The sequence below is a fragment of the Cynocephalus volans genome, chromosome 2 (genome assembly GCF_027409185.1).
Source record: "Cynocephalus volans isolate mCynVol1 chromosome 2, mCynVol1.pri, whole genome shotgun sequence".
NCBI lineage: Eukaryota > Metazoa > Chordata > Mammalia > Dermoptera > Cynocephalidae > Cynocephalus > Cynocephalus volans.
This window is the reverse complement of record NC_084461.1, coordinates 32,344,819-32,368,608: the sequence shown is the minus strand read 5'-3', so window position 1 is coordinate 32,368,608 and position 23,790 is coordinate 32,344,819. Positions and strand designations below refer to the sequence as shown.

General features: G+C 36.8%; 1 protein-coding gene across 1 annotated transcript in view; it reads right to left on the bottom strand.

The window, feature by feature from the left end:
* Positions 1-23,790, bottom strand: part of SPEF2 (sperm flagellar 2) — a 191,094-nt gene that overhangs the window by 144,569 nt on the left and 22,735 nt on the right. Inside the window, exons 7-9 of the mRNA XM_063087801.1 lie at positions 20,446-20,632; positions 14,238-14,426; positions 9,890-10,077 (exon numbers count right to left, since the gene is read on the bottom strand). Coding sequence (XP_062943871.1) covers positions 9,890-10,077; positions 14,238-14,426; positions 20,446-20,632 — 564 coding nt within the window. The remainder of the gene's footprint in view (positions 1-9,889; positions 10,078-14,237; positions 14,427-20,445; positions 20,633-23,790) is intronic.

Below are 23,790 nucleotides of genomic sequence, written 5' to 3'. Positions count from 1 at the left end.
AATGTCCTTTACCTAGTATCTCCCAATGGTTACATCTTGCAAAACTACAGTACAATATCATAACCAGGATACTGACATTGACACTGCGGAGATGCAGAACATTTCTGACACCACAGAGTCCTTCATGTTGCCCTTTTATAGCCACACTCACTTTCCTCTCATCCCCACCCCTCCTTAGCCCCTGGCATTGCTAATCTGATCCTCAGTCTCTATTACTCTGTCATTTCAACAGTGTTATATAAATGGAATCATATAGTACGTAACCTCTGGGGACTGGCTTTTTTTCACTTAGCATAATTATCTGGAGATTCACCCAGGTGATAGCATGTATCAATAGTTTATTCTTTTTTATTGCTCAATAATATTTCATGGTATGGATGTACTACAGTTTAACCGTCACCTGTTGAGAGACATCTGGATTGTTACCAGTTTTAAACTATTACAAATAGGGCTGTTATAAATTCTATGTACAGGTTTTTGTGTGAACATAAATCTTAACTTCTCTGGGGTTAAATGCCCAGAAATATAATTGCTGGGTTATATGGAGTTGCATATTCAGCTTTTTAAGAAACTGTCAAACTGTTTTCTTAGAGGGGCTGTACCATTTTACATTCTCACCAGCAATGAATGAGTCATTTTCTCCACAAGCAAAGTTATAACTTCTTTTTTTTTTTTTTTTTTTTTTTTTTTTATAATTTAAGCATTCTGATAGATGGGTAGTGATATATTACTTTGGTTTCAATTTGAGTTTCTCTAATGGCTAATGATGTTGAAAATTTTTTTCACATGCACATTTGTCATATATCCTCTTCAGTGAAACGTCTTTTCATGTCTTTTTCCCATTTTCTAGTTGGATTGTTTTTTTTAATGTTGAGTTTTGAGAACACTTTTTCTAGACACTGGTCCTCCGTTGGATATGTGGTCTACAAATATTTTCTACCACTTTTTTTTTCCCCCAAAGTAAAAGGTTTTAATTTTTTTTTTTAATTTTAATATATATATATATATATATTTTTTTATTTATTTATTTTAATTTTTTTTTTAAATTTTATTTTGTCGATATACATTGTAGCTGATTATTGCTTCCCATCACCAAAACCTCCCTCCCTTCTCCCTCCCCCCCTCCCCCCCGACAATGTCCTTTCTGTTTGCTTGTTGTATCAACTTCAAATAATTGTGGTTGTTATATCTTCTTCCCCCCCCCCGGTTTGTGTGTGTGTGTGTATGTGTGTGTGTGAATTTATATATTAATTTTTAGCTCCCTCCAATAAGTGAGAACATGTGGTATTTCTCTTTCTGTGCCTGACTTGTTTCACTTAATATAATTCTCTCAAGGTCCATCCATGTTGTTGCAAATGGCAGTATTTCATTCGTTTTTGTAGCTGAGTAGTATTCCATTGTGTAGATGTACCACATTTTCCGTATCCACTCATCTGATGATGGGCATTTGGGCTGGTTCCAACTCTTGGCTATTGTAAAGAGTGCTGCGATGAACATTGGGAATATATAAGGAACTCAAACAACTTTACAAGAAGAAAACAAGCAACCCAATTAAAAAATGGGCAAAAGAGCTAAGTAGGCATTTCTCTAAGGAAGATATCCAAATGGCCAACAGACATATGAAAAAATGCTCAACATCACTCAGCATCCGGGAAATGCAAATCAAAACCACATTGAGATACCATCTAACCCCAGTTAGGATGGCTAAAATCCAAAAGACTCTGAACGATAAATGCTGGCGAGGCTGCGGAGAAAAAGGAACTCTCATACATTGTTGGTGGGACTGCAAAATGGTGCAGCCTCTATGGAAAATGGTATGGAGGTTCCTTAAACAATTGCAAATAGATCTACCATACGACCCAGCCATCCCACTGTTGGGAATATACCCAGAGGAATGGAAATCATCAAGTCAAAGGTTTTAATTTTGAAGAAGTCCAATTTATCAATTTCTCTCTGTTGTGGTGCAAAAGTTTTTAATTTTAATGAAGTCTAATCTGACAAATTTTCCTTTTATGGATGATGTTTCTGGTGTTATGTCTAAGAACACTTTGTCTAGTCATAAAACCCAAAGATTTTCTCCTATGTTTTCCTAAAAATTTTACACTTTTATGGTTTATGTTAAAAGTCCATAATCCATTTTGAGTTAATTTTTAAATAAGGTGTGAAAATTAAATCAAGGCTAACTTTTGATTTTTTGCCTATGCATATCAAGTGCTCCAGCACCATTGGTTGAAAAGGCTACCTTTCCTTCATCAGATTGCTTTTACACCTTTGTCAAAAATCAGTTGAACATTTTTATGTGGATCTATTCCTGGGTTTGCTATTCTTTTCCATTGGTCTATGTGTCTATCCTTCTGCCAATATTATACAGTCTTGATTACTGTAACTATATCATAAATCATAAAATGAAGTAGACTAATTTCTTCCAATATATTTTTATTTTCAAAATTGTTTTAACTATGCTAGTTCCTTTGCCTTTTAAAATAAATTTTTAAATAATCTTGGTTACATTTTCAAAAATTCTTGCTGGATTTTTGACAGGAATTGATTAAAGTCCTATATCAATTTGGGGAGAACTGACATCTTTACTATGTTGAGTCTCCCAGTCCATGAGCACAATATATCTCTACATATTGTTTCTTCTTTGATATTTTTCTTATTTTTGACAGTGTTGCATAGTTTCCTGCATTCAAGTCCTGTACATCGTTTTTTTTTTTATTTACACTTAAGTATTTCAGTTGTTTTTGAGAGATTACAAGTGGCATTGTATTTTAAATTTTGGTGTCCACTTGTTCACTACTATTATTTATGCACAAATACAATTAATTTTGTATGCTTATCTACTATCTATCACTTGCTGAGCTCACTTATTAGTTCTAGAGTTTCTTTGCAGATTCCTTGGCATTTTTTAAATAGACAATCATGCTATTTGCAAATAGGGACAGTTTTATTACTTCATTTCTGTTCTGTATGTCCTTTATTTCCTTTTCTTGCCTTATTGCACTGGTTAGAACTTCTAGAACTATGTTGAATACAAGTGGAGGGAATGAACATTTTTTCTTTTTTGTCAGTCTTAAGCAAAAAGCATTCAGTCTTTCACCATTAAGTTAATGTTAGCTGTAGGATGCTCTTTGCCAAGTTGAGAAAGTTCCTCTATTCCTGTTTCTTGAGTTTTTATTATGAATGGGGTTGAATTTTGTCAAATGTGTTTCTACACTAACTCATATGATCATGCAATTTTCCTTCTTTAGGCTGTTAATATGGTGGATAGTATTCATTAATTTTGAATATTGAATCTGCCTTGTATTCCTGGAATACACCCCACTTGGTCTTGGTGTATAATTCCTTTCATATTTTGCTGAGTTCTATTTGGTAATATTTTGTTAATGATTGTGCATCTATATTCATCATAAGGAACATTGGTCTCTTGTTTTCTTTTTGCTATTGTCTTTTTGTGGTTTTGCCATAAGGAAAATACTGGCTACATAAAATGAATTGAGGAAGTGTTCTTTCCTTTCTACTGTTTGGAGAGATTCTGCAGTATTGGTGTTAATTCTTCTTTAAGTGTTTGGGAAAATTCTCCAGTGAAACCATCTGGGCCTAGAAATTTTCTTTTCAAGAGTTTTTAAGTTACAAATTAAGTTTTCTTAATAGTTAAAGGTTTTTTTCAAATTATCTTTCATATATATGACTTGTGGTAGTTTTTAGAGGAATTGGGCCATTTATTCTAAGTTGACAAATTTACGTGTGCTGCATTATTCCCTTTTATCCTTTTGGTGCCTGAAGTGTCTGAAGTGATATTCTGTGCTTCATTCCTGATATCAGTAGTTTGTGTCATCTCTTTTTTTTCCTTTAGAAGTCTTGCTACAGGTTTGTCAATCTTATTGATCTTTTAAAAGAATCAGCTCTTTGTTTCCTTTGAAGTACTCCACTGCTTTTTTTTTTTTTGATCTGTTTATTTTTAATTTCACTTATTTCTGCTCTTATCTTTATTATTTCCTTCCTTTCTTCTTGCTCTGGATTTAGTTTTCTATTCTTGTTGTAGATTCTTGAGGTGGGAGCTTAGATGATGGATTTTAATTTTTCATCTTTCCTAATGTACGCATTTAGTTATATACATTTCTGTCAGTGCTGTTTTAGCTGTGTCCCACAAATTTTAATATGCTGAATTTTTATTTTCATTTGGTTAAATGTATTTTTAAAATTTCCCTCGAGACTTTCTCTTGGGCCCATGAATTATTTAGAAGTGTGTTATTGAGTTTCCTAGAGCATGGAGTTTTTCCTGTTATCTTTCTGTTATTGATTTCTGTTTTGATTCCACTGTGGTTGGAGAACACATTCTATATGATTTTAATTCTTTTAAATTTGTTGAGGTTTGTTCTATGGCCTAGGATATTATCTATCTTGATAAATATTCTGTGGGCATTTGAAAAGAATGTGTATTCTCTGACATTGTTGGGTGCAGTGTTTTATAATATAGATTACATCTGATTGGTTGTTGGTGTTGTTGATTTCTTCCATATCCTGGCTGATTTTCTGTCTAGTTGTTTTATTAACTGATGAAGTTTCCAACTGTAATTTTAGATTTTTCCATTTCTATTTCACTTCTATCAATTTTGTCTTAATAAATTTTTCACTCCTATTGTTTGGTGAATGCACTATTAGGGCTGCTATGCCTTTTTGAAGCATTGACCCTTTTATGTTATAGAATGTCCCTTCTCTGTCTCTGGTGATTTTCTTTGCTCTGAAGTCTACTTTATTTGATATTAATATAATCACTCCTGCTTTCCTGTGATTAATGTTTGCATGATTTATCTTTTTCCACACTTTTACCTTGAAACTGCCTGTATCATTATATTTGAAATTAGTTTATTGTACACAGCATATAGTTTGGCCATGTTTTTTAATCCACTCTTCCAATCTCTGTCTTTTAATTGATATATTTACACGTGTAATTATTGACATGTTAGATGTTAAGGAGTTTAAGTTTTCCATTTTACTTTTTGTTTTGTGTTCTTTCTGTTTTGTTTCTGTTTCTTTTTCCTGCCTTCCTATGGGTTAAATGACTATTTTTAGAATTCTATTTTGATCCATCTGGTGTTTTTGAGCATGTCTCCTTGTATATGTTATTTAGTGGTTGTGCTAGGCATTACACTGTATATACACATTTTATCACATCTATTGATGTCATCATTTTACCAGTTCAAGTATAGAAAACTTACCTCCCTGTAGGTCCCTTTACCTTACCCATTTATAATTCTTAAATATTTTCTCTACATGCATTCAGAACTATACCAGACAGTGTTATAATTTTTTGCTTCACCTGCTAAGCTGACTTCTGAAGAGGAGAAGGTAATCCTATTGTATTTACTCCTATTTTTGCTTACTGTGTTCTTTCTTCCTTTCTGATATTCCAAGGTTTCTTTTTAAAAATTTTTTTAATCATTTTCATTCTGTTTAGAGAACTTCCTTTAGCCATTCTTTTAAGGGTAGGTATGCTGGTAACACATTTTCTCAAAGAATGTCAGATTTCTCCCTCATTCCTGAAGGATTTTTTTCACCGAATATAGAATTCTGGGTTGATAGTTCTTTTCTTCCAGCATTTGAAAATATTATGTCACTTCCTTCTGGTCTCCATGGTTTCTGGTGAGAAATTCTATGTCATTTGAATTACTTTTCCCCTGTAGATGAGCTGTTGTTTTTCTCTGGGTACTTCTTAAAATGTTTTCTTTTTTAATTTTCAGACATTTAATTTTATGTCTTTTCTTTTCTTTTCTTTTTTTTTTTTTTTTTTGCTGTCATAATTTTTTTTTAAACGTAATTGGTTGTATTTATCTGTGGAGTACAGCATTGAATATCAAAACCTGTGTGCAATATGTGATGCCCAAATCAGGATAATTAGTATATCCAAATTGAGGTTTAATCTCATCCAAGTTAGAGTGGCTATTATCAAAAAGACAGAGAAAAACAAATGCTGTCAAGGATGCAGAGAAAGGAGAACCCTCCTACTTTGTTGGTGGGACTGTAAATTAGTGTAGCCATTATGGAAAACAGTATGGAGATTCCTCAAACAACTGCAGATAGAACTGCCATACAATCCAGCAAACCCACCACTAGGTATCTCTCCAAAGGAATGTAAATCGCCATGTCAAAGGAAAACCTGCACTTCTGTGTTTATCACAGCTCTACTTACAATAGCCAGGAATTGGAACCAACCTAAATGTCCAGCATCTGATGACTGGATATGGAAAATGTGGCATATATATACAGTGGAATACTACTCTGCCATAAAAAAAGAATGAAATTCTGCCAGTTTCAGCAACATGGATGAACTTAGAGAAAATTATGTTACATAAAATAAGCCAGGCATGAAAAGAGAAATACTGCATGTCCTCACTCATAGGTGGGGGAGTTAAAAAATAAACAAATAAATTTTCTTTAAAAAAAGAAAGAAAGATACAACAATCACAATAATTAATTGAACTTTCAGGAGGAGAGAATGGAAGTGAGGCTGCCAGAAGTGGGAAATGAGGAGGGGAGGGTTAGTGAGAAACTGGCAAAGGGCCACAAAATATGATTATGTCGTGTAACGTTGATATGTCTTTCCATCGATTTTGGGGATTTATTCTGTTCAGGGTTTGCTCAGCTTTTTAAATGTACAGATTTATGTCATTTGCCAAATTCAAGACACTTTCAGCCATTATTTCTGTGAGTACTCTTTCAGCCCCACCCTCTTTCTTCGCTATTTCCAGGACTCCAAGGACATGGATGCCTGGTCCCTTATGCTCTGTTAATTTTTTCCAGTCTGTTTTTTCTCTTTGTTTAGACTAATTTCCATTGCTCTATTTTCCAGTTCACTAGTTCTTTCGTCTGTCTCCCTTCATTCTGCTGTTGAGCCAACCACTGAGCTTTTTATTTCAGTTATTGTACTTTTCAGTCCTATAATTTTCACTTAATTTTTATTTATATTGTATTTTTTTGTTGTGACTAAATTTTTGATAAGGTTTTCTTCATTTGCTTCAATCATATTCATAATTTCTCACTGAAATATTTTTATCATGACTGCTTTAAATTCTTTATTAGGTGATTCTAACATCTCTGCATTAGTTTCCTAGGACTGCCGTAACAGTGTACCACAAACTGGTGGTTTAAGACAATAGATATTTATTGTCTCATAGTTCCGAAGGCTAGAAGTCTGAAATTAAGGTGTCAGCAGGGCCATGTTCCCTCTGAAAACTGTAGGGAAACCCTTCCCTCTCTCTTCCCAGACTTTGATGGTTTGTGGGAGCTCTTCAGCAGTCTTTGGCTTGCACCTGCACTTCTCCAGTCTCTGCCTTTCCTGTCCCATAGTGTTCTACCTGTGTGTTTCTTCTCCACTTCTTATAAGGAGGACACCAGTCATATTGAATTAATCAGTGCAATCTCATCTTAACTAATCATATCTTTAAAGACCCTATTTTCAAATGAGGTTACATTCTGAGGTAGTGGGATTTAGGACTTCAGCATCTCTTTGGGGAACACAACTTAACATACAACATCATCTATATATATTGTCCTTTTACATTCAGTTTGACCTCTTCCTGGTTCTTGGCATGATGGGTGATTTTTGATTAAAATCTGGACATTTTCCTATCACATTAAGATTTTGGTTCTTATATAAAGCTGGTTTTTCTGTCACTGCTCTGGCAGAGGAGAGAGAAGATGCCATTTTGTTACTGGTAACCATGAACAGAAGTCCCGAATGGCCTTCCTTGATGCCCTAGGGGAGGTGATCCTTGTTACTCCTGGGAGGAGATGAGAATTCCAGCTCTACCTGGTCTCCAATGACACAGAAGTGGGGTGGCCTTGCTTACTGGGCAACAGTGATAAAGTCCTGCCTCTGTCACTAGGAGGGATCTAGTCCTCCTCTGACACCACCCCAGTGGGGAGGGGGAGCAGTGTCTTGTTACTGTCAGGTAGGGGTGGAAGTCCCTGCTTCCTACTTGACTCTCTGGTGCCACTGTGGTGGGTGTGTTAAGGTGCTTTGTTACAGCCTCACAAGAGTGGGAGATGAGGCTTCCTACCTGGCCTTTGCTGGCATTGGTGAAGATGGGGTTACATTTTTTTCCTTTGGTATTTGGATGGAGTAGAGTACTTATTGCCTACAAGTTTTCTGGTCCTTTGGCTAAAGACAGGCTCTTGCTGAGGCTATTTTTGTCTGCATCACTGATGCATCTAGGTTACCAGAATATTCATCTCTAACCTGGGATGAGGCAAAAAGAAAACCCAGGAGGCTCATCACTGCATCACAACTTGGGTCCTGAGGTCACTAACCAGTCTCACTTCTCTCCATTTTTCAGTCTTCTTATGTGTGTTTCATATACAATGTCTAGGTAGAGATTTAGTTGTACTTAGGGGAAGGGATGGGAAAAGTACATCTACTCCATTTTCCCAGAGTAGAATGGGATTTGTTTTTATGTCTTAATTTTAAATTATGGGCCTTTATTTGTTTAGGAAAATTAATCTACTTTATCCTATGTTTTTTCCCCTTCAAATTATCTTATTTTATATGTTTTACATTTAAATCTCCTACTTCTACCTTTTGGTAGTTTAATCTGTTTTTCTGCCATTATAATGCTTTCTATCACCTTTTCCTTTTTAATCCTTCTATAGTTCAGCTTCCTCATAATTTTATTCTTATAATTTCTAAACTTTTGAATTTCTATTAATCTGCAAAGTGTTTTTAAATATTTACTGTTTGATTTCTTTCAATTTTTAGTGTTACTTATTTTCTTTTTTGATCTTGTATCTTATTACTTATTAGATTTATCCTCAAATGTCCTCATCATTATGTTATTTCATTTAGTAGATTTTTATGTGGCAGTGGGCCAAACACATGGCTGTAGGAAAAGAGCTGTGAAAAAGCTCCTATCATGTGTAGGGTGATGGGATGCTTTCCCTATTCTATATGACTCGACAGGTCATCTGGCTTTCATTCCTTTCATTGTGAGTTCCCAAGAAAAATCTCAACCTGGATAACTGGAAAGGTTTACAAATTTAACTAGATTGCCTTATCCTTGTCTTTGTGGAATTACTTTTCCTGAGATCTACTGTGGTGTCATTCCCCTTCAGCTTTTAGCAGAGGACACCATAGACAATAGGTGTGTGAATCCAGATGCTACGTTTGCTTGGAAAACTTTGCTGAAGATATTCTCCACTAGATGTACTATGCTACTTAGTGTAAATTAAGTTCACATGAGAAAACTATTGTTCTAAACTGAGTGCCAAGTAAAGACTTGTATTTTGTAGAGAACGAGAATGAAAAACAGAAAGCATGTAACAGATTGTGTTCCCTCTTTGCTTCGACCACTAAAAAGCTCAGATCAAATTTGTAGCTCAGTTGCAATAACTGGAAAACTTACTTTCATGTATACAACTGTGTTTCAATTTATTTCTTGTTCTTAACTTCCTACTTTAATTTGATTTTCCTTTGTTATTATTTTGGCATATTCTTCCTTTTTGGTATTTTTTAATATTCCCTTACAAGTACGTTGATTATGTTTAGAAAAAGTTTAGAGAACACATCTGTGGGATTATGTGATGAAAATAAATAGATTTAATACTTAGTAATATAACTTTTAAATAATTCCAATATTCTGGAATTTCCAAGTATTTCAAAGAAATTATCACAGTTGTCTTTGTAAATTACAGAAAACTTAGACACAATTTTTAAATGGAAAAGGAAATAAATACACCTGGAATAAGTCTCCCAGACCCTATTTTTCAGTCTTCTTTTCACAAAATATTTTTCTCTCTCTTTACTCATCAATCTAGTATTTACTTTACAATTTTATCCTTTCTCATTCTCTGTGGTGTCTCTACTGTATTAATTATACAAAGCAATACTTACTTATTTGTCAACATTCGATAATCTGCCACTTTAGTGGACAAATCAATTATTTGATCCAAAATTTCTGCACATATTGAATAATGCTTTTTGTAACGAGCTTGAGCTCTTTCTATAGCAATCTGTTCATGGACTTGCTTCTCTCTAAAGATTTGTTCTTCAAAATCTATCTTGGCTTGTTTCGCCAAAGCCTGAGAAGGCAAAAACATATTTTTAAGTCACTGTAATTGTTCGATGATGCAAATGAAAATAATGTCATCATTTCAATAGCCAAAAAATCATTAAATAGATTGGAACCTCTTTTTATACTAGGAAAAATTAATCATAAGTGAACACTTTCTCCTTAATAGATTAAGTTCTGAGTATTATGGCAAAGACAATATTGGAAATATTCGACCCTTAACTTATTTAATCAACAAAACATGGGACAATGAAAAGTGGTCTAACCAGGGATAGCCCAATGTGCATAAATGATAAATTGGATCTTAAGTCTTTAAAAAGAAGTCCAGAGTTCACGGGGTTGCAAATACTCAGGGGTCACAGAGAAACAGGCAAGTCTGTGCCAGACCTCACACCCACCACAGAAACTTGATATGGATTATGTACCACAAGTTTTATGTTTTAGTAGCTTGATCCCCACTGTAACTGTTAAGAGGGTGGGAGATCCTATTATGGTGATTGAAAGGTTGGGCCTTGAAGAGGTTATTAGGTTCTGAGGACCATGTCTAGTGAATGGATTAAAAATGGTGGTCACGGGCGTGGTTCTGAGGCCTTTAAAACAAGAGCACATGAGAGGTTAGCTTCTCCCCACTCTGCCATTTTCTGCTCTGTGAGACCCCTGCATTGCTGTAAAGCCACTGCCAAAGAAAACTCTCACCAGATGTGTTCTCTGGACTTTGGACTTCCCAGCCCCTGAAACTGTAAGCAACAAATCTCATTTTCTTTTAAATTACCCAGTTCTAGGTATTGTGTTCTAAGCAACAGAAATGGACTAACACGGAACTTCAACCTGCACACATCTAATTTTTCCCCTTTCTTCATTTCAAGCAGGCAGGGGTTTTAACTCCTGCTTTAGGAAATTTATGTAGGATGAAAAGCAGAAACTGTTGGAAGTGTCTCCTGACTTTAGAAAAGGACTAAATTCACAGGCAAAATAATCTAGGTTTCTGCAAAGAGAGGATAAAGAGAAAGGTTTTGGGGGCAAAGAGAAAGGTAAGGAGCCATGTACCCTATTTCCTGACAGCTCCTGGGGAGCAGCAAAGCCTCAGAAGGGGATAATGTGGGGAACCAACAAAGGCTGGAAGAGCCAAACAAGTTTCCTGTGCCACTGAGGGTTACATGTGGCCCACAGTAGCTAGAGTCTCAATGGCAATAGATTGGGTTTACACCTGATGACTTTAGTATTTCCTCAATGACTCGGCTTTTGTAAGCTGGGGCATAGTGCATCTCTCTGGGCAGGGGTGGGTTGTTGGAATCCAACTCAGGTTGATTTAAAGAACATAAATAATGTTAGGCTCCTGCACACTCCAGTTTTGTGGTTACCAATTCATATCCACTAAAAATGATTGAAGGAGACCATTGCAGTAGTAGTATTAGAAACCAGGGATGGTGGTGTAGACATGGGGAGAAAAAGACAAATCGAAGAGTTATTTAGTACATAAAACTGATAGGTCTTAGTGATTGATGCCTTGTATGTGGAGGAGTGAGAGTGAAGCAGATTTCAGTGGGCCCTGAGGTTTTGGACTTGCACAATTGGATGAAGAGTGATGTCATTTGTTGAAATACGGAACCTCGAAAAAGACCAGTTTAGTGGGAAAGGTTGTAAGTTTGGCTTTGAACAAGTTGAATTTGAAGTGTCTCTGAGATGTGTGACTAGAGATGTCAAGGAAACAGTTAAATCTACGGATCTACATCTCAGAGGGCAGAAGCACAAATGCATGAATCGCGTCTATTGCAGTAACTGTACCCCCGTGGTTGTAGATGAGATTGAGGAAATAACAGAGAGGGAAAAAGAAGCAAGCCTAGGAGTAAGCTTTGAGGACTCCTGACAGTAAGTGTTTTGGGATTAGAGGAGAATGAGCCTGCAAAGAAGGCTGAGAGGAGCACCCAAGAGGGAGGAAAACCAGGAAAGTATTTTCCACAGCAGTATTTAATAGAAAGTGACCACGGACTAGCAAATCATTGCTATTAGTAAAAATAATATAAATATTAATAGTCGGAGAACTTCATTAAGAAACTTTTAAAATCTTACTACATTTAAAAGTACTTCTAGAATTCTCTCACCCCACAAACAATAACAAAAAAACTACAAGGACAATAAAAATTAATAAATAACAATTTTAAAACTTCTCCCTTCTTCACGAAAATGAAGTAGTAGCATGATAATGCTGTAGAGATAAAATGTATTTCATTTAGTTAGAGAGTGATTGGAAAGAAAAGGTGACAATGTCTATTTGACAAACAGAACTCAACATTTATTTATTGGGCTCCTACATATGCACCAAGCACTGTTGGTGAAGGAGTTGACAAATTCAAGACGCGTAAATGAAAACTGTCCAATCCAGCCATCTCTAAGGGAGGAGAACCTCAGCTGTAGCAACAGGTAATCATGTGAGAGGAAGGGATGGCATTCCTTTCAGGTGTTTCAGAATCTTACAATTTAGTTCTCTAAGGCTTTAGCAGGTCTGACTGTCTCAATCTTCCAAAGTCAGTGCAAGCCCAGTTAAAGAAAGAGCAGGTGACGCCTCTCATCACAGTGAGACCAGTCCAGCTCAAAATGCTTTGTTGTTCTGGCTTAACTAACTGGGCTTGTAATAGAAACATTTTTTTCAGATAGGAACTTTAAAAACATAGCTAAAGGTGTCATTTCTAAGGTAACTAAATGCCACTCAATCCATTCAAGTCTACTCTAACCAAAGAAGAGGGTTGCAACAATCGTCCAGATAACTCAGCTCTTGAGGCCAAAAAAGACACTTGAGGCTTGTATTTATCAGCTCAAAGTCCTGAGGCATGGCTCCCCACCCCCACCATTTAGGCTATGCTTGTTCTACAAAGGCAAAAGCATCATTCTCCTGACTTTCAAAAAATATGGTACTTTCCAAGTGATATTTCTAAAAATTGCATAATTTTGGCAAAACTATAGCATTTTTATAGAGTATCACAGTGGAAGCCATAAAGCTGGTTAATAAAGTACTGCTTTCCTGCTTTCTGTAAGGTTTTCTCTTCAGCCCAGCCTGATTTTATGAATATTTTATGACAGTAGAGATGGGCCATCTAAAATGCCACTCACATGAGTTCTGTTATCTCTTCAATCAAATCTGGAGTAAGGGATTAAATAAATCTGAAACATCCCAACAGGAAATAGAAAAGTGATTCATACAATCCATTAATAAAATAAATCTGTTTTGGTTACTACAACCCATATATAAATTTCAGGACAAACATTATGTATTAAATAATTAAAAGAGTGGACATTTTGATTTTCAGAATTATAAAAGGGCCTAGACACAATAATACCATAGTGGCAAAGACCATACCTAGCAGTCAGATCTCGGTTTCTGTATATCATCCTCAATGACAACGCACAAGAGTACCCTGGATAAATTACTGATTCTAGTTCTGAGGAAGGAACAGTAGTGCAATATGGACTGAGAAATCTTGTTTTATCAGAAGGCAAGGAATTGATTATTAAAGACTAATGGTGTCTTGTTAAAAGGATGCAGCTTAAAAGTTCTCGCACTGCCTGAGAATATTCACCTAGAATAACCAACACCAATGCCTACTTTAGTAAACTTAGTAGACTTTTAAAAAAAGAAAGTCGTACCTAGGGAAAAAAAATAAAAAGTAATGAGTCAAGGAAATGAAAATTAGATTATCATCAGTCTTTTTGACAGTAACACTTTATATCTGAAGAAAATAGAGTGATATATTTAAGATATTCAAAGAAAGAAAAGTTGAATCAGGCATTTTATATACATCAAAACTAACAATCAAGTATAAAAGGCACACACTGTTATTGATACACAAAAACTTAGAGTTTTGCTCCCATGAGCCCTTCCTGAGGAATCTATTGGAGAAACCCCAGACAATCAAAATGACTAGAGAGACATAATCATAAGGATTGGTGGTAAGTACTAAATACTTACTTTCAGAATCAATACTAAAGGGAGACAGTATAGCATGTAGTGGCAATATGCCCTATACAAAAATTAAAATGGACAGATAATAGATCACCTAAAAAAATTAACCCTCATTAATTGATTGGCGTCAAAATTTAGCTTTGTTTACCATGACTTGATAGAAAGGATCCAAAGTAAACTTAGAAAAAGTTTTTAAGGGAGCTATTGTTTACCGCTTCTCGATCAAGAGCATCCTGGAAATCTTTAAGTCGTCTTTCCTCATATTGTTTTTCCCTGAAAATTCTGTTTTGCCATAAGACCTCCTTTTCATGCCTGACATGCATGAGCTGCACAGCAATTCTGCGCTCCTGCTGGGACTGCCGCATCAGTCGGTTAATCAGCTGCTCCTCCCGATAAGCCTCCTGAAAACACCGGTACAAGAGCCAATTATTTGTCAAAACAATGCCCAAATTACCCACTGGACTAAGAAGCCCATACATAAGTAATGTATGAAAAGCACAATACTCTTTCAAATCAACTTCTGCTACTTAAATTTGAAAATGGAAAAAATCAAATTATAAAAAATGAAAATTTCTAACAAAGTTTGCATAATTTTGGTATCTAGAAACATTATGGTCTTGCAACTTGCAATTACTTTAAAAGAAATAGAACTTCCTTTAAAATGTGACAAAAATACATCAGGTGCATTTTTTCAAGGTTTTATAAACAAGTGATAAAATTCGTAACTTACAAGCATGTGTTCAGAAGTCATAACTGCTAGTTGTAAAACAAGTGCAGACATTGTCCAGCAGAAGACAGCAGATCTGATTAGTACCCAGTAGGGATATCTAAATACCTCCATGAGAAAAAGCTAAAAACTGAAAGAATGTGAAGACTGGGGAACAGGCTAAGGGGAAATGACCTACGTCTTATCTTGGACAATCTGAGTGGTCATAATCTGAAAGAGAAAACAACCAAGAATACGTCTAGTTTAAGAGAATAGAAGGGGGACCTACGAATGAACAGTGGAAAAAACATTAAACTGGGAATCAGAGGACCTGGCCATTGCAGTTCCAGTTGTAGAATTAATTGGCTGTGTGGTCTTGGGCAAGTAGCTCAGTTTTTCAGGCCTATTTTTTGGCAGATAAAGTAAGGGGTTTAGATGGAAGATGATCTCCAAAGCCCATCAAGCTCTCTCACTCTGTCTAAAGAGAGATATCAAGTGGAAAGAGGAGGTAATTATAATACTCAGTGGCGAAGACTTAGAAGACTACATACACACTGTGGTTTTCCATTAAACACTCAACAATCAAATGATTTTGTAACAAAATCTGTCATCATTAATGACACTGTCTCAAATGATCTTTCCCACTATGAGATTACAGGAGAAATATTGTATTTTAACAGAACCAAGACACAATAACAATAATAAATTGATTAAATAAAATGTGAAAATCTAAATCTGAAAATGTAGATTAAATAAAATGTGAAAATAAATACACATTTTTTTATGTTAGTAAAATAAAAATAAAGTTTTAGCAACTTTGAAACATATGTCTCATCTAGTTATAAAATTCTAAAAGCTTTAATGTTAACCTTTGTTTCCTTTTCAGATCCAATACTGGAGGTGAGACAGAATGTAAAAATGGCTACAAGTTCTTCCATTCTATTCATTCACAGCCTTGCAACATTACCCTGCAGATGTCCCCACAAAAAGTAGAATCCATTTCTTCACTCCTTAAATATGGGGTATGGGGTGACCATTAACTTGAATTGACCAATGGGACATCATCAAAAAAACAAAACTAATCTAAACAAAAAAACATTCCGGGTCAGACTTTCTTAATTCTCCCTGCCACTGCCACCACATTCATAACCTGGTTTCCTAGAAAATGAGACCTTATAGAGAAAGGCATCAGTCTTCACAGCTGGACCTGATGAAGCTTCATAAGTCAGCCTGTCCAAGCCAACCCACCAACTAACCAAAGATATAAGAGCAAGCCCAGCTAAGATCAGCAAAATAACAGCACAGCTGAACCCAGTCCAAACTGCTTACCACATTTTGGGGTGGTTTCAGATACATGAGGCACAATCCCCACTGTATTTTTTAAAAATATGAACTTGCTTTATTATTCCAAGTGCATTCTAGCACATTTGGCTGTCTTCATTCGGCAAGGCAGTTAAGTTGTAGAGATGAGAGATGGTCATTTCAACCCTTATGACAAACAAACTGGATTGGTCAGTTATGTTTTGATTGTTGTTGGATGACAACACATTATGATTAAAATGGGAAAAAGAAAAGGAAATTACTGTGGAATGGCTGAGTCAATGCTATGTATATGAAGCTTGAGTATGAAGAACCAGCAAGAATACTAGGGCCTGCACCCCAAAGTTGAGTGGAAAAAAAGACTTATCTTTTGTTCCACCATACAAGCAGCTCATATTTTAAAAATAGACTGTTTCACAAAATTTCAGAGGCATGCAGGATATATGTTTTCATAGAAACAAAGATATAAGTTATGAGTAGGTGCTCAGGGCAACCTGAAGATGTCTGTTTAGCCCAGAATATAAAATATTCTGTATTTGCAATGAATAAAATGGAACATAATAGAAGATATGACTCTATTTTAGTTATATTTCCCATATTTGGGGAGGATGGAGATAGATATGCAATCCAGAAAGGCTTCAGTTTGACTGCTATGCTCTCTGCTTCGCCCATGAGTGGGTCTATAATCATTGCCTAGTTCTCCACAGGTGTCTTAGCAGCTCTCATGGAGGGACGGGGCACTGCAGGAAAGACCTGACAGCTAAGTATTCAAGGATCTTTTAGTTGAGAAGGGAGGGAGGTGTCTGATGTTTAAATGTCATTTCCAAAAATAGCATAGAAAAAGTTCTTGGAAGGCAGAGACAGCCAATTTAGGGCAAACCCCCAAAACTAGCCAAGACTCTAGCCAAATGACCATAGAGCCAGGTGGGAGCCAAATTGTGTTCCCAGTCTAAACATCTCCACTCAAACACGTATGAAGTGCTTTAAACTCAAAAAGTCCAAAACTAAACTCACGAACTCCCCTTCAGACCTGGTTCTCTCCCCATATTTCCCATCTCAGTTGATGAGCCTATGATCCAGTCTGTGATCTAAGACATTAGGACCATCCTAAATTGATTTCTTTCCTTATCACTCCTAATATCCACTTCTTTAAGAAATAGTCTATTGTACCTCCTATGTTTGTTTTTAGACCACCCCCTTACTCCATTCTATACCAACCAACACCACCCCTACCTTGGACAACACCAGCCCTTCCTACCATGCCTTCCCCCACTACCCTTACTCTCCAAACCTATTCTCCCCAAAGTCAAAGTGATCTTTCTAGCTTTAAATCTCATCATTTAATTCACATAATTCCATTTCTTTATGACTTACTAGGCAAGATATGAACTTGAGCACAGGTCTCTGGCTCTTTCCTCACCAGCTGAACTAAAATGAGGATATATCAACTCCAAGGGGAAGCTCCAACAACTTGCAAGCTAGGGAAGATATCTTGAGGCATTTCTGACAGATTCAGTGCAAATGGAGCCAGAAGAAAAGCATCCAGGGATGACATGGGATTCATGTCATGCTTCTGAAAAGTAGCAGGTACTAGAGCAAAGTAGAGGAAATCCTAGCCCTAACAAATAACATTTTCTCTTTGGAGAAAATGATGAGGAGAATGGATGGGAAAACAGGCCACGTTGCACATGAGGATTTCCTGTGCCACCACTGTGGACAGGATCACTTGTGTCAGCTGCACACAGAGCTGTGTATACCACACTCAATGGAAAGGAGGCAGTGGGAGTGGAGACCCCTTGCTGCATGCCCCAGGCCTGGTTCTAGAAACAGCAGCTTCCCCAAACACAGGGAAGAAACAGCACAAGATGGGGTTCCCACGAAGGAACTATCCAGAGCCCGGACTCTTTTTACGTCCCTTAGGTTGCTGGATCCACAAAGTAGTAAACATATCTTCAGCTATAGTCTTAAAAATCCAGTGCTAATAGCATCCTAATGGAAAGTGAGGAAAGTCAGAAAGAATTCATTTGCCCCTTTTCTAGGTAAATATCAGGCCTAGATGATAAGCAGAAAAACAATTAAGAAAAAACCTTGTAGCCAACACACAAGTGTTTTGTAACATAAATATAAGTGTGTCCAAAATCCCATTGCTAGGTAATGAAATTTGAAATGGGTGGTTATTTTAAATGTTCTTTTCAGTTATCTAATTTCCATAATTTGCAATTCTTCTAATTAAAAGGGAGATGATTAAGATATAAGTGAATGTGAAGAAGTAACCTTCTGGCACAAAGAGATGTCTGGAGTTGTTCCTGGAAAGTTTCACTAAGAGAGCAGGGGAATCTACGAATAAATATTTTCACTTCTCAATGCTTCCAGGAAGACTCTATTTCCCTTCAGTGAACAAAACCGCTGAGCAGACCAGATGTGGTTAGAGGAACAAAAGAAGCATCTTCAAATGGTCTTTCATGTTTTAGACATACAGATTTGTCCTATTTAAATTCCCAACTGAAATCATCTTCCTCCCCAAGGCTATTCCTCTCATCGTCTTCCTTATCCCAGCAAAAGATGCCCCCATCCACCCAGGTGCACAAGCTAGAAATTGACTTTTGTCCCACCTTTTCACTCCTCCATCTCTTTTTTTTTTTTTTTTTTTTTGTCTTTTTCGTGACCGGTACTCAGCCAGTTAGTGCACAATAGGATCCGAACCCACAGCGGGAGCGTCGCCGCGCTCCCAGCGCCGCACTCTCCCGAGTGCACCATGGGCTCGGCCCTTCACTCCCCCATCTCTAATGAGTCATTAAGTCCTATCGATTTTACTTCTAAAATAACTCTTGAAGGCACTTCTCTCAATCCCCATTGCTACACCCTAAATTTAAACTGGGATAATCTCTTACCTGAATTACACCAACAACTATGACTTGGTTTGCCCTCCTATAATTTATTTACCAAACTAAAGCTGGGGTGATATTTCTAAAGGCAAACCTGACCTTGTCACTCTTGTTCCCCTTTGCACTCAAACAGGAAATTGTAAAATCTCCTATTTCCCTCTGCACAGTTTACAAGGCTCATTACAATTTGGCGTCTGGTGACTCCTGCCAGATGACGTGACTTTCAGTTAGCTAAAAGCACTGAGCCTTTCCGTGTGATACTCTCTCCTCTGGAGACACACTTCACCTTCCACCATTCCAGCCTCCCCTCACCCCAACTCCACCACAACCTCCCACCCTCCATTAGGTAACTCCTGACCTTCCTCATGCTTCAGTTAAAGTCCTCCCGACACTGTCCCCTGAACTAGGCTGGGTGGACCTCCCTCCTGAGTGTCAGTCCTCACCCCCCATCACCTTCACAGTCCTTTCATACTCTAATGTACTTGCTTGTTTCTAGATCCCCGCCTAGACAGCAAGCTCTGTGAGACCAGGTTTCTTGTTATTTGCTCATTCTTGTCTCTCTGGGCCTAGCACGGGTACCCCGAGCATAGAAGAGGTTCAGTACACATGTGTTCAACGTAACAGCTGATCAGTGATTCCCAAAGTGTAGCTGCATCGGAATCACCCAGAGGATCTGTTAACACAGATCACTGGGCTCCACCCCCAGAGCTTCTGATTCATTCTGGGGTGGGGCCCAACAATGCTGGTGCTGCTGGTCTATGAACCATATTTCGAGAACTACTGGAGAAGACTAATGAACAAATCGAGAGCATGAACAAGTTTTTCATGTTTTCATTAAAATGAGAACCAATGGCAAGGAGCCTGAGCTGTTGGAACCTATTCCCTATGAATTCATGGCATAATGGATGTAAAAATATATAAAATAAAAGGTCAAGACCGCCGTACTATGAAACTGTTTCTGTTAATTGAGTAGAAGTGTGATGTCTCCTCCCCCAAAGAAATACTGGAAGCAAATATTGTGTCCTATTTCATTGTGTAGTGTCTTTACTATTCAAATTTAGTGTTTATATTGCTAAAAGATGTGAGGTGGCTTCTTGTGCAGCAAATATACTCAAATGGTTAGAAAATGGCCAAAAAAAAAAAAAAATGTTGCCTTTTGCGTCTCAATGTATTAATGCATACACATGATTAACAGATTTTAGATTCCTTTTTTTTTATTGTGGTAAAATGTACATTACATAAATTTTACCATTTCAAACATTCTTAAGTGTACAATTCAGTGGTATTCAGTACATTCTTAACGTGGTGTAGCCATCACCAGATTTTAGATTTTTTGTAAGTATGCTAGGGCTTTTTCCAAGTGTATTTATTGTTATGATGTGAGGATGTGCCAGTGATATTTGATTCGGAGTAGCGGACAATACATACAGTGTATAAGATACATACTTGTGCATATATATTTTGTAAAATTCCCAGCAATAATGTTTAACCAATATCTAAATATCTTACCTCTTGTGCTTCGTGGGCTATTAACTGGTCCATTAACAATCTCCGCCGTCTTTTCTCCCTTTGTTCTCTTGCAAAAGCATCTTCTTCTAGGCGCTTCTGGATTTTTTTAATGTAGTCATCATCCGAGTAAGTGTTTAACAAATCAGTAGTTGTCTGGCCTGCTGTATCTAAAGAAGTCTTGGATGCACTAAGGACAATAGTTTTTATTTTAGATTTTAAAAAATAACGTGATCACATGCTGCTACTTATGACTATGGAGGAAGACCTCAGGAGAAGTCTCCCTAGAGTTCTCTGTTAATTTAGTAATACGAGCACTGAAGCAAATATTAGAACACCGGTGTGACACCCATAGCTTCACCCCATTTCTGAACTCTGTCTGTGAGGTCCTTAGCATAGCTCTACCCAGAGATTCTGGATTCGTCTCCCTCTTCGTCCTGATGGCTCTGGGCCTCTTGCCTCCTCTGTTTTGAGTCAGCAGTAAGCAGCTGACTGATAACCCAAGCGTCAGGAAAAACAGAAAGTAATGTCAGGTCACTAGAGAGTACTTCTATGGATAGTTCCATACACTACCACTCTTCTCTCAGTTATGAAAATGAGAGCTACTCTATGAACTGCAAGATGCATTTCTGATTGCTCAGGATAGCGGCTCAGCTCTTAATGGAAACTCAGTAGCTGAAAGTTGACTTGCCTATCATACTACACTCACATGCACAGGTCTGACCTGGCCTCTTGCTCAAGTCCTAGAGACTCAAGTGAGAAGACCTCAGTTTTGCCTCATATACAAAACTTAAAGGATCATATACAAAACTTAAAGGATTGGGAAGAGCCTGGTGGTCTTCCCAGAAGGTTAACACATTCAATTTAGTAAGCCTAATGATGGCTTAGTACAGAATTTATAGATTCATTCAAAAGTTATCATTAAAAGTAAAAGATACATTTTTATGTATATAAGGATCAAATAACCAATTCTCATCTGCAAATTACTTTAAAAAGTAAACAAAATGCAACAATACAATAGCACAAGATATACTATAATGTTAACTTGCCATAATGTTTATGTTATGAGTAATCATTGTTTTTAATGTTATGAGTAATTTTAATGTATTTGGTTTAGGATATAACTTATAATTTTGCTAAAAAACCAAGGACACATTATTAACGTGTATAGGGTCTAAATAGTCATCAATTCTCATATAGACAGAATTACTGTTATAAACCTATAGTTAATTCATGTTCAATGATGTAATAATTGCATATTTATAATACAGGTCCTATTGAATTATAGGTCATAATTTGAGGTTTGCTGCTCCCAGCTGAACTCCAAGGCTATAAGAAAAGTCTCCTATTTTCCTCCTCCCTGAACCTATGCCTAGCCTGCCTGGCAAGCAGTTTATATCTACTAAATTTCAAATAATATGCTGAGAATCACTATATAAATGTAAAAATCACACAATGAAATTCTGATTATTTTTTCAGCAGGGGCTCAACCCTTGGTTGTACAATAGTCTCCTCTTACCAAGTTTCACTTTCCATGGTTTCAGTTATGTGTGTCAACTGTGGTCCAAAAATATCAAGGGGAAATTCCAGAAATAAACAACTCATAAGTTTTTTATTTTATTTTTATTTTTTTGTCTTTTTCGTGACCGGCACTCAGCCAGTGAGTGCACCGGCCATTCCTATATAGGATCCGAACCCGCGGCGGGAGCGTCGCTGTGCTCCCAGCACGGCACTCTCCCGAGTGCGCCACTGGCTCGACCCCAACTCATAAGTTTTAAATTGTGAGCTGTTCCGAGTAGTGTGATGAAATCTTGCACAGTCCCCCGACACATGTGGGACATAGATCATCCCTTTGTCCTGCATATGCGCACTGTATATGCTCCCCCTTCATTAGTCACTTAGTAGCCATCCCATATATTAAAGCTACTGTTGTACTGCAGTGCTTGTGTTCAAGTCACCAGTATTTTATTTAATAATGGCCCCAAAGTGCATGAGTAGTGATACTGCCAAATTGTTATAATTGTTCTATTATTAGTTGTTGTTGTTAATCTCTACTGTGTCTAATTTATAAATTAAACTTTGTCATAGGTATATACGTATAGAAAAAAACAGTATATATAGGGTTCGGTACAATGAGCAGTTTCAGACATCCACTGGTGGTCTTGGAACATATCCTCCATGTGTAAGGGAGACTACTGTGTTCTATTGCTCAGAGAAGTTGAACACAAACTTTGTAGCTACCAAAGACTCGGTAAGGTCAAAGACAGAGTTTAGTCCTATTTATTTATTAAGATCTAGTATGATTAAGTATTTATAAAAATTGTGTGGTATAACACTTTTAGATCATTCATCAAAATTCTAATTATACTTTTACTGAAGTGTGTTGTTTAAAAGATTCTGCCCTGGATTGAGCATGGGTTAAAAGCCCTCTCAAATTATACTTACATTGCTAATAATATACCTAACACATTGCTTTTCATTTATTTATCAATTAGTCCATCCATTGATACATCCATCTGTTCATCTGCTATCTTACTCCAGTAAAGGAGTAAAAAAAGCTACATGATATTTATTTGAATAATCATTTTCTTGAGGGTAGCGATTATATTTTCTTTGTATATGTTTGCTTGCCAGATCTCTATAGAGGTTAATAATTGTATGTGTATGAATTACTAGTAAGAGAATCCCCCACAAAATTTGTATTGAAAAAAAAAAAAGCAGTTGCTGGGAAAAGCCTCCTAATCTATTAATCTATTAATCCAAATGCCAAATTATAGCAGCAAATAACCTCAGCTAAATAAATAATAAATACTATCTGGTATTTGTTTACCTAAAAAATGAAAAAAAAACCTGAGAAACCTTGTACATGTGGGGAAAAATAACCATGGGAGCTCTTGCATTATTAGCATTAAGACATCATTTCATTCTTCCACAAAAGAAAAAAAGATCAACTTGAAAGTTACATCCCTGAGGTTGCTCAGCAGTGGACTGTGACAGAGGCGCCTGCAGAAAGGGCCCCTTAAGCTCAAGCTGTGAGAAGATCTTAGTGCTTTCTGGCAGCAAGGTAGTTCAAAGTTTCTGAATAAGACCAGAACATTCTTCATTCTGAGCTAAGAACTCAGAATGAACTAAAAAAGAAGTGATTAATAAAGGAGCTTAAGGAGGGCCATATTGTGCCATGGCCATTGTTTTCTTTATAAGTTTGCTCTAGGCCGGTGCCTCTCAATATTTTTCTTCTCAGGGCTATCAGAGACAGTGATCTTTGTGTAGCACACTGGAAGGGATTTAGAGACTCAGATGAGACTGCTTAGAACCAAAGGTGACGGTTCCAGAGACTTCAGCTGCCCC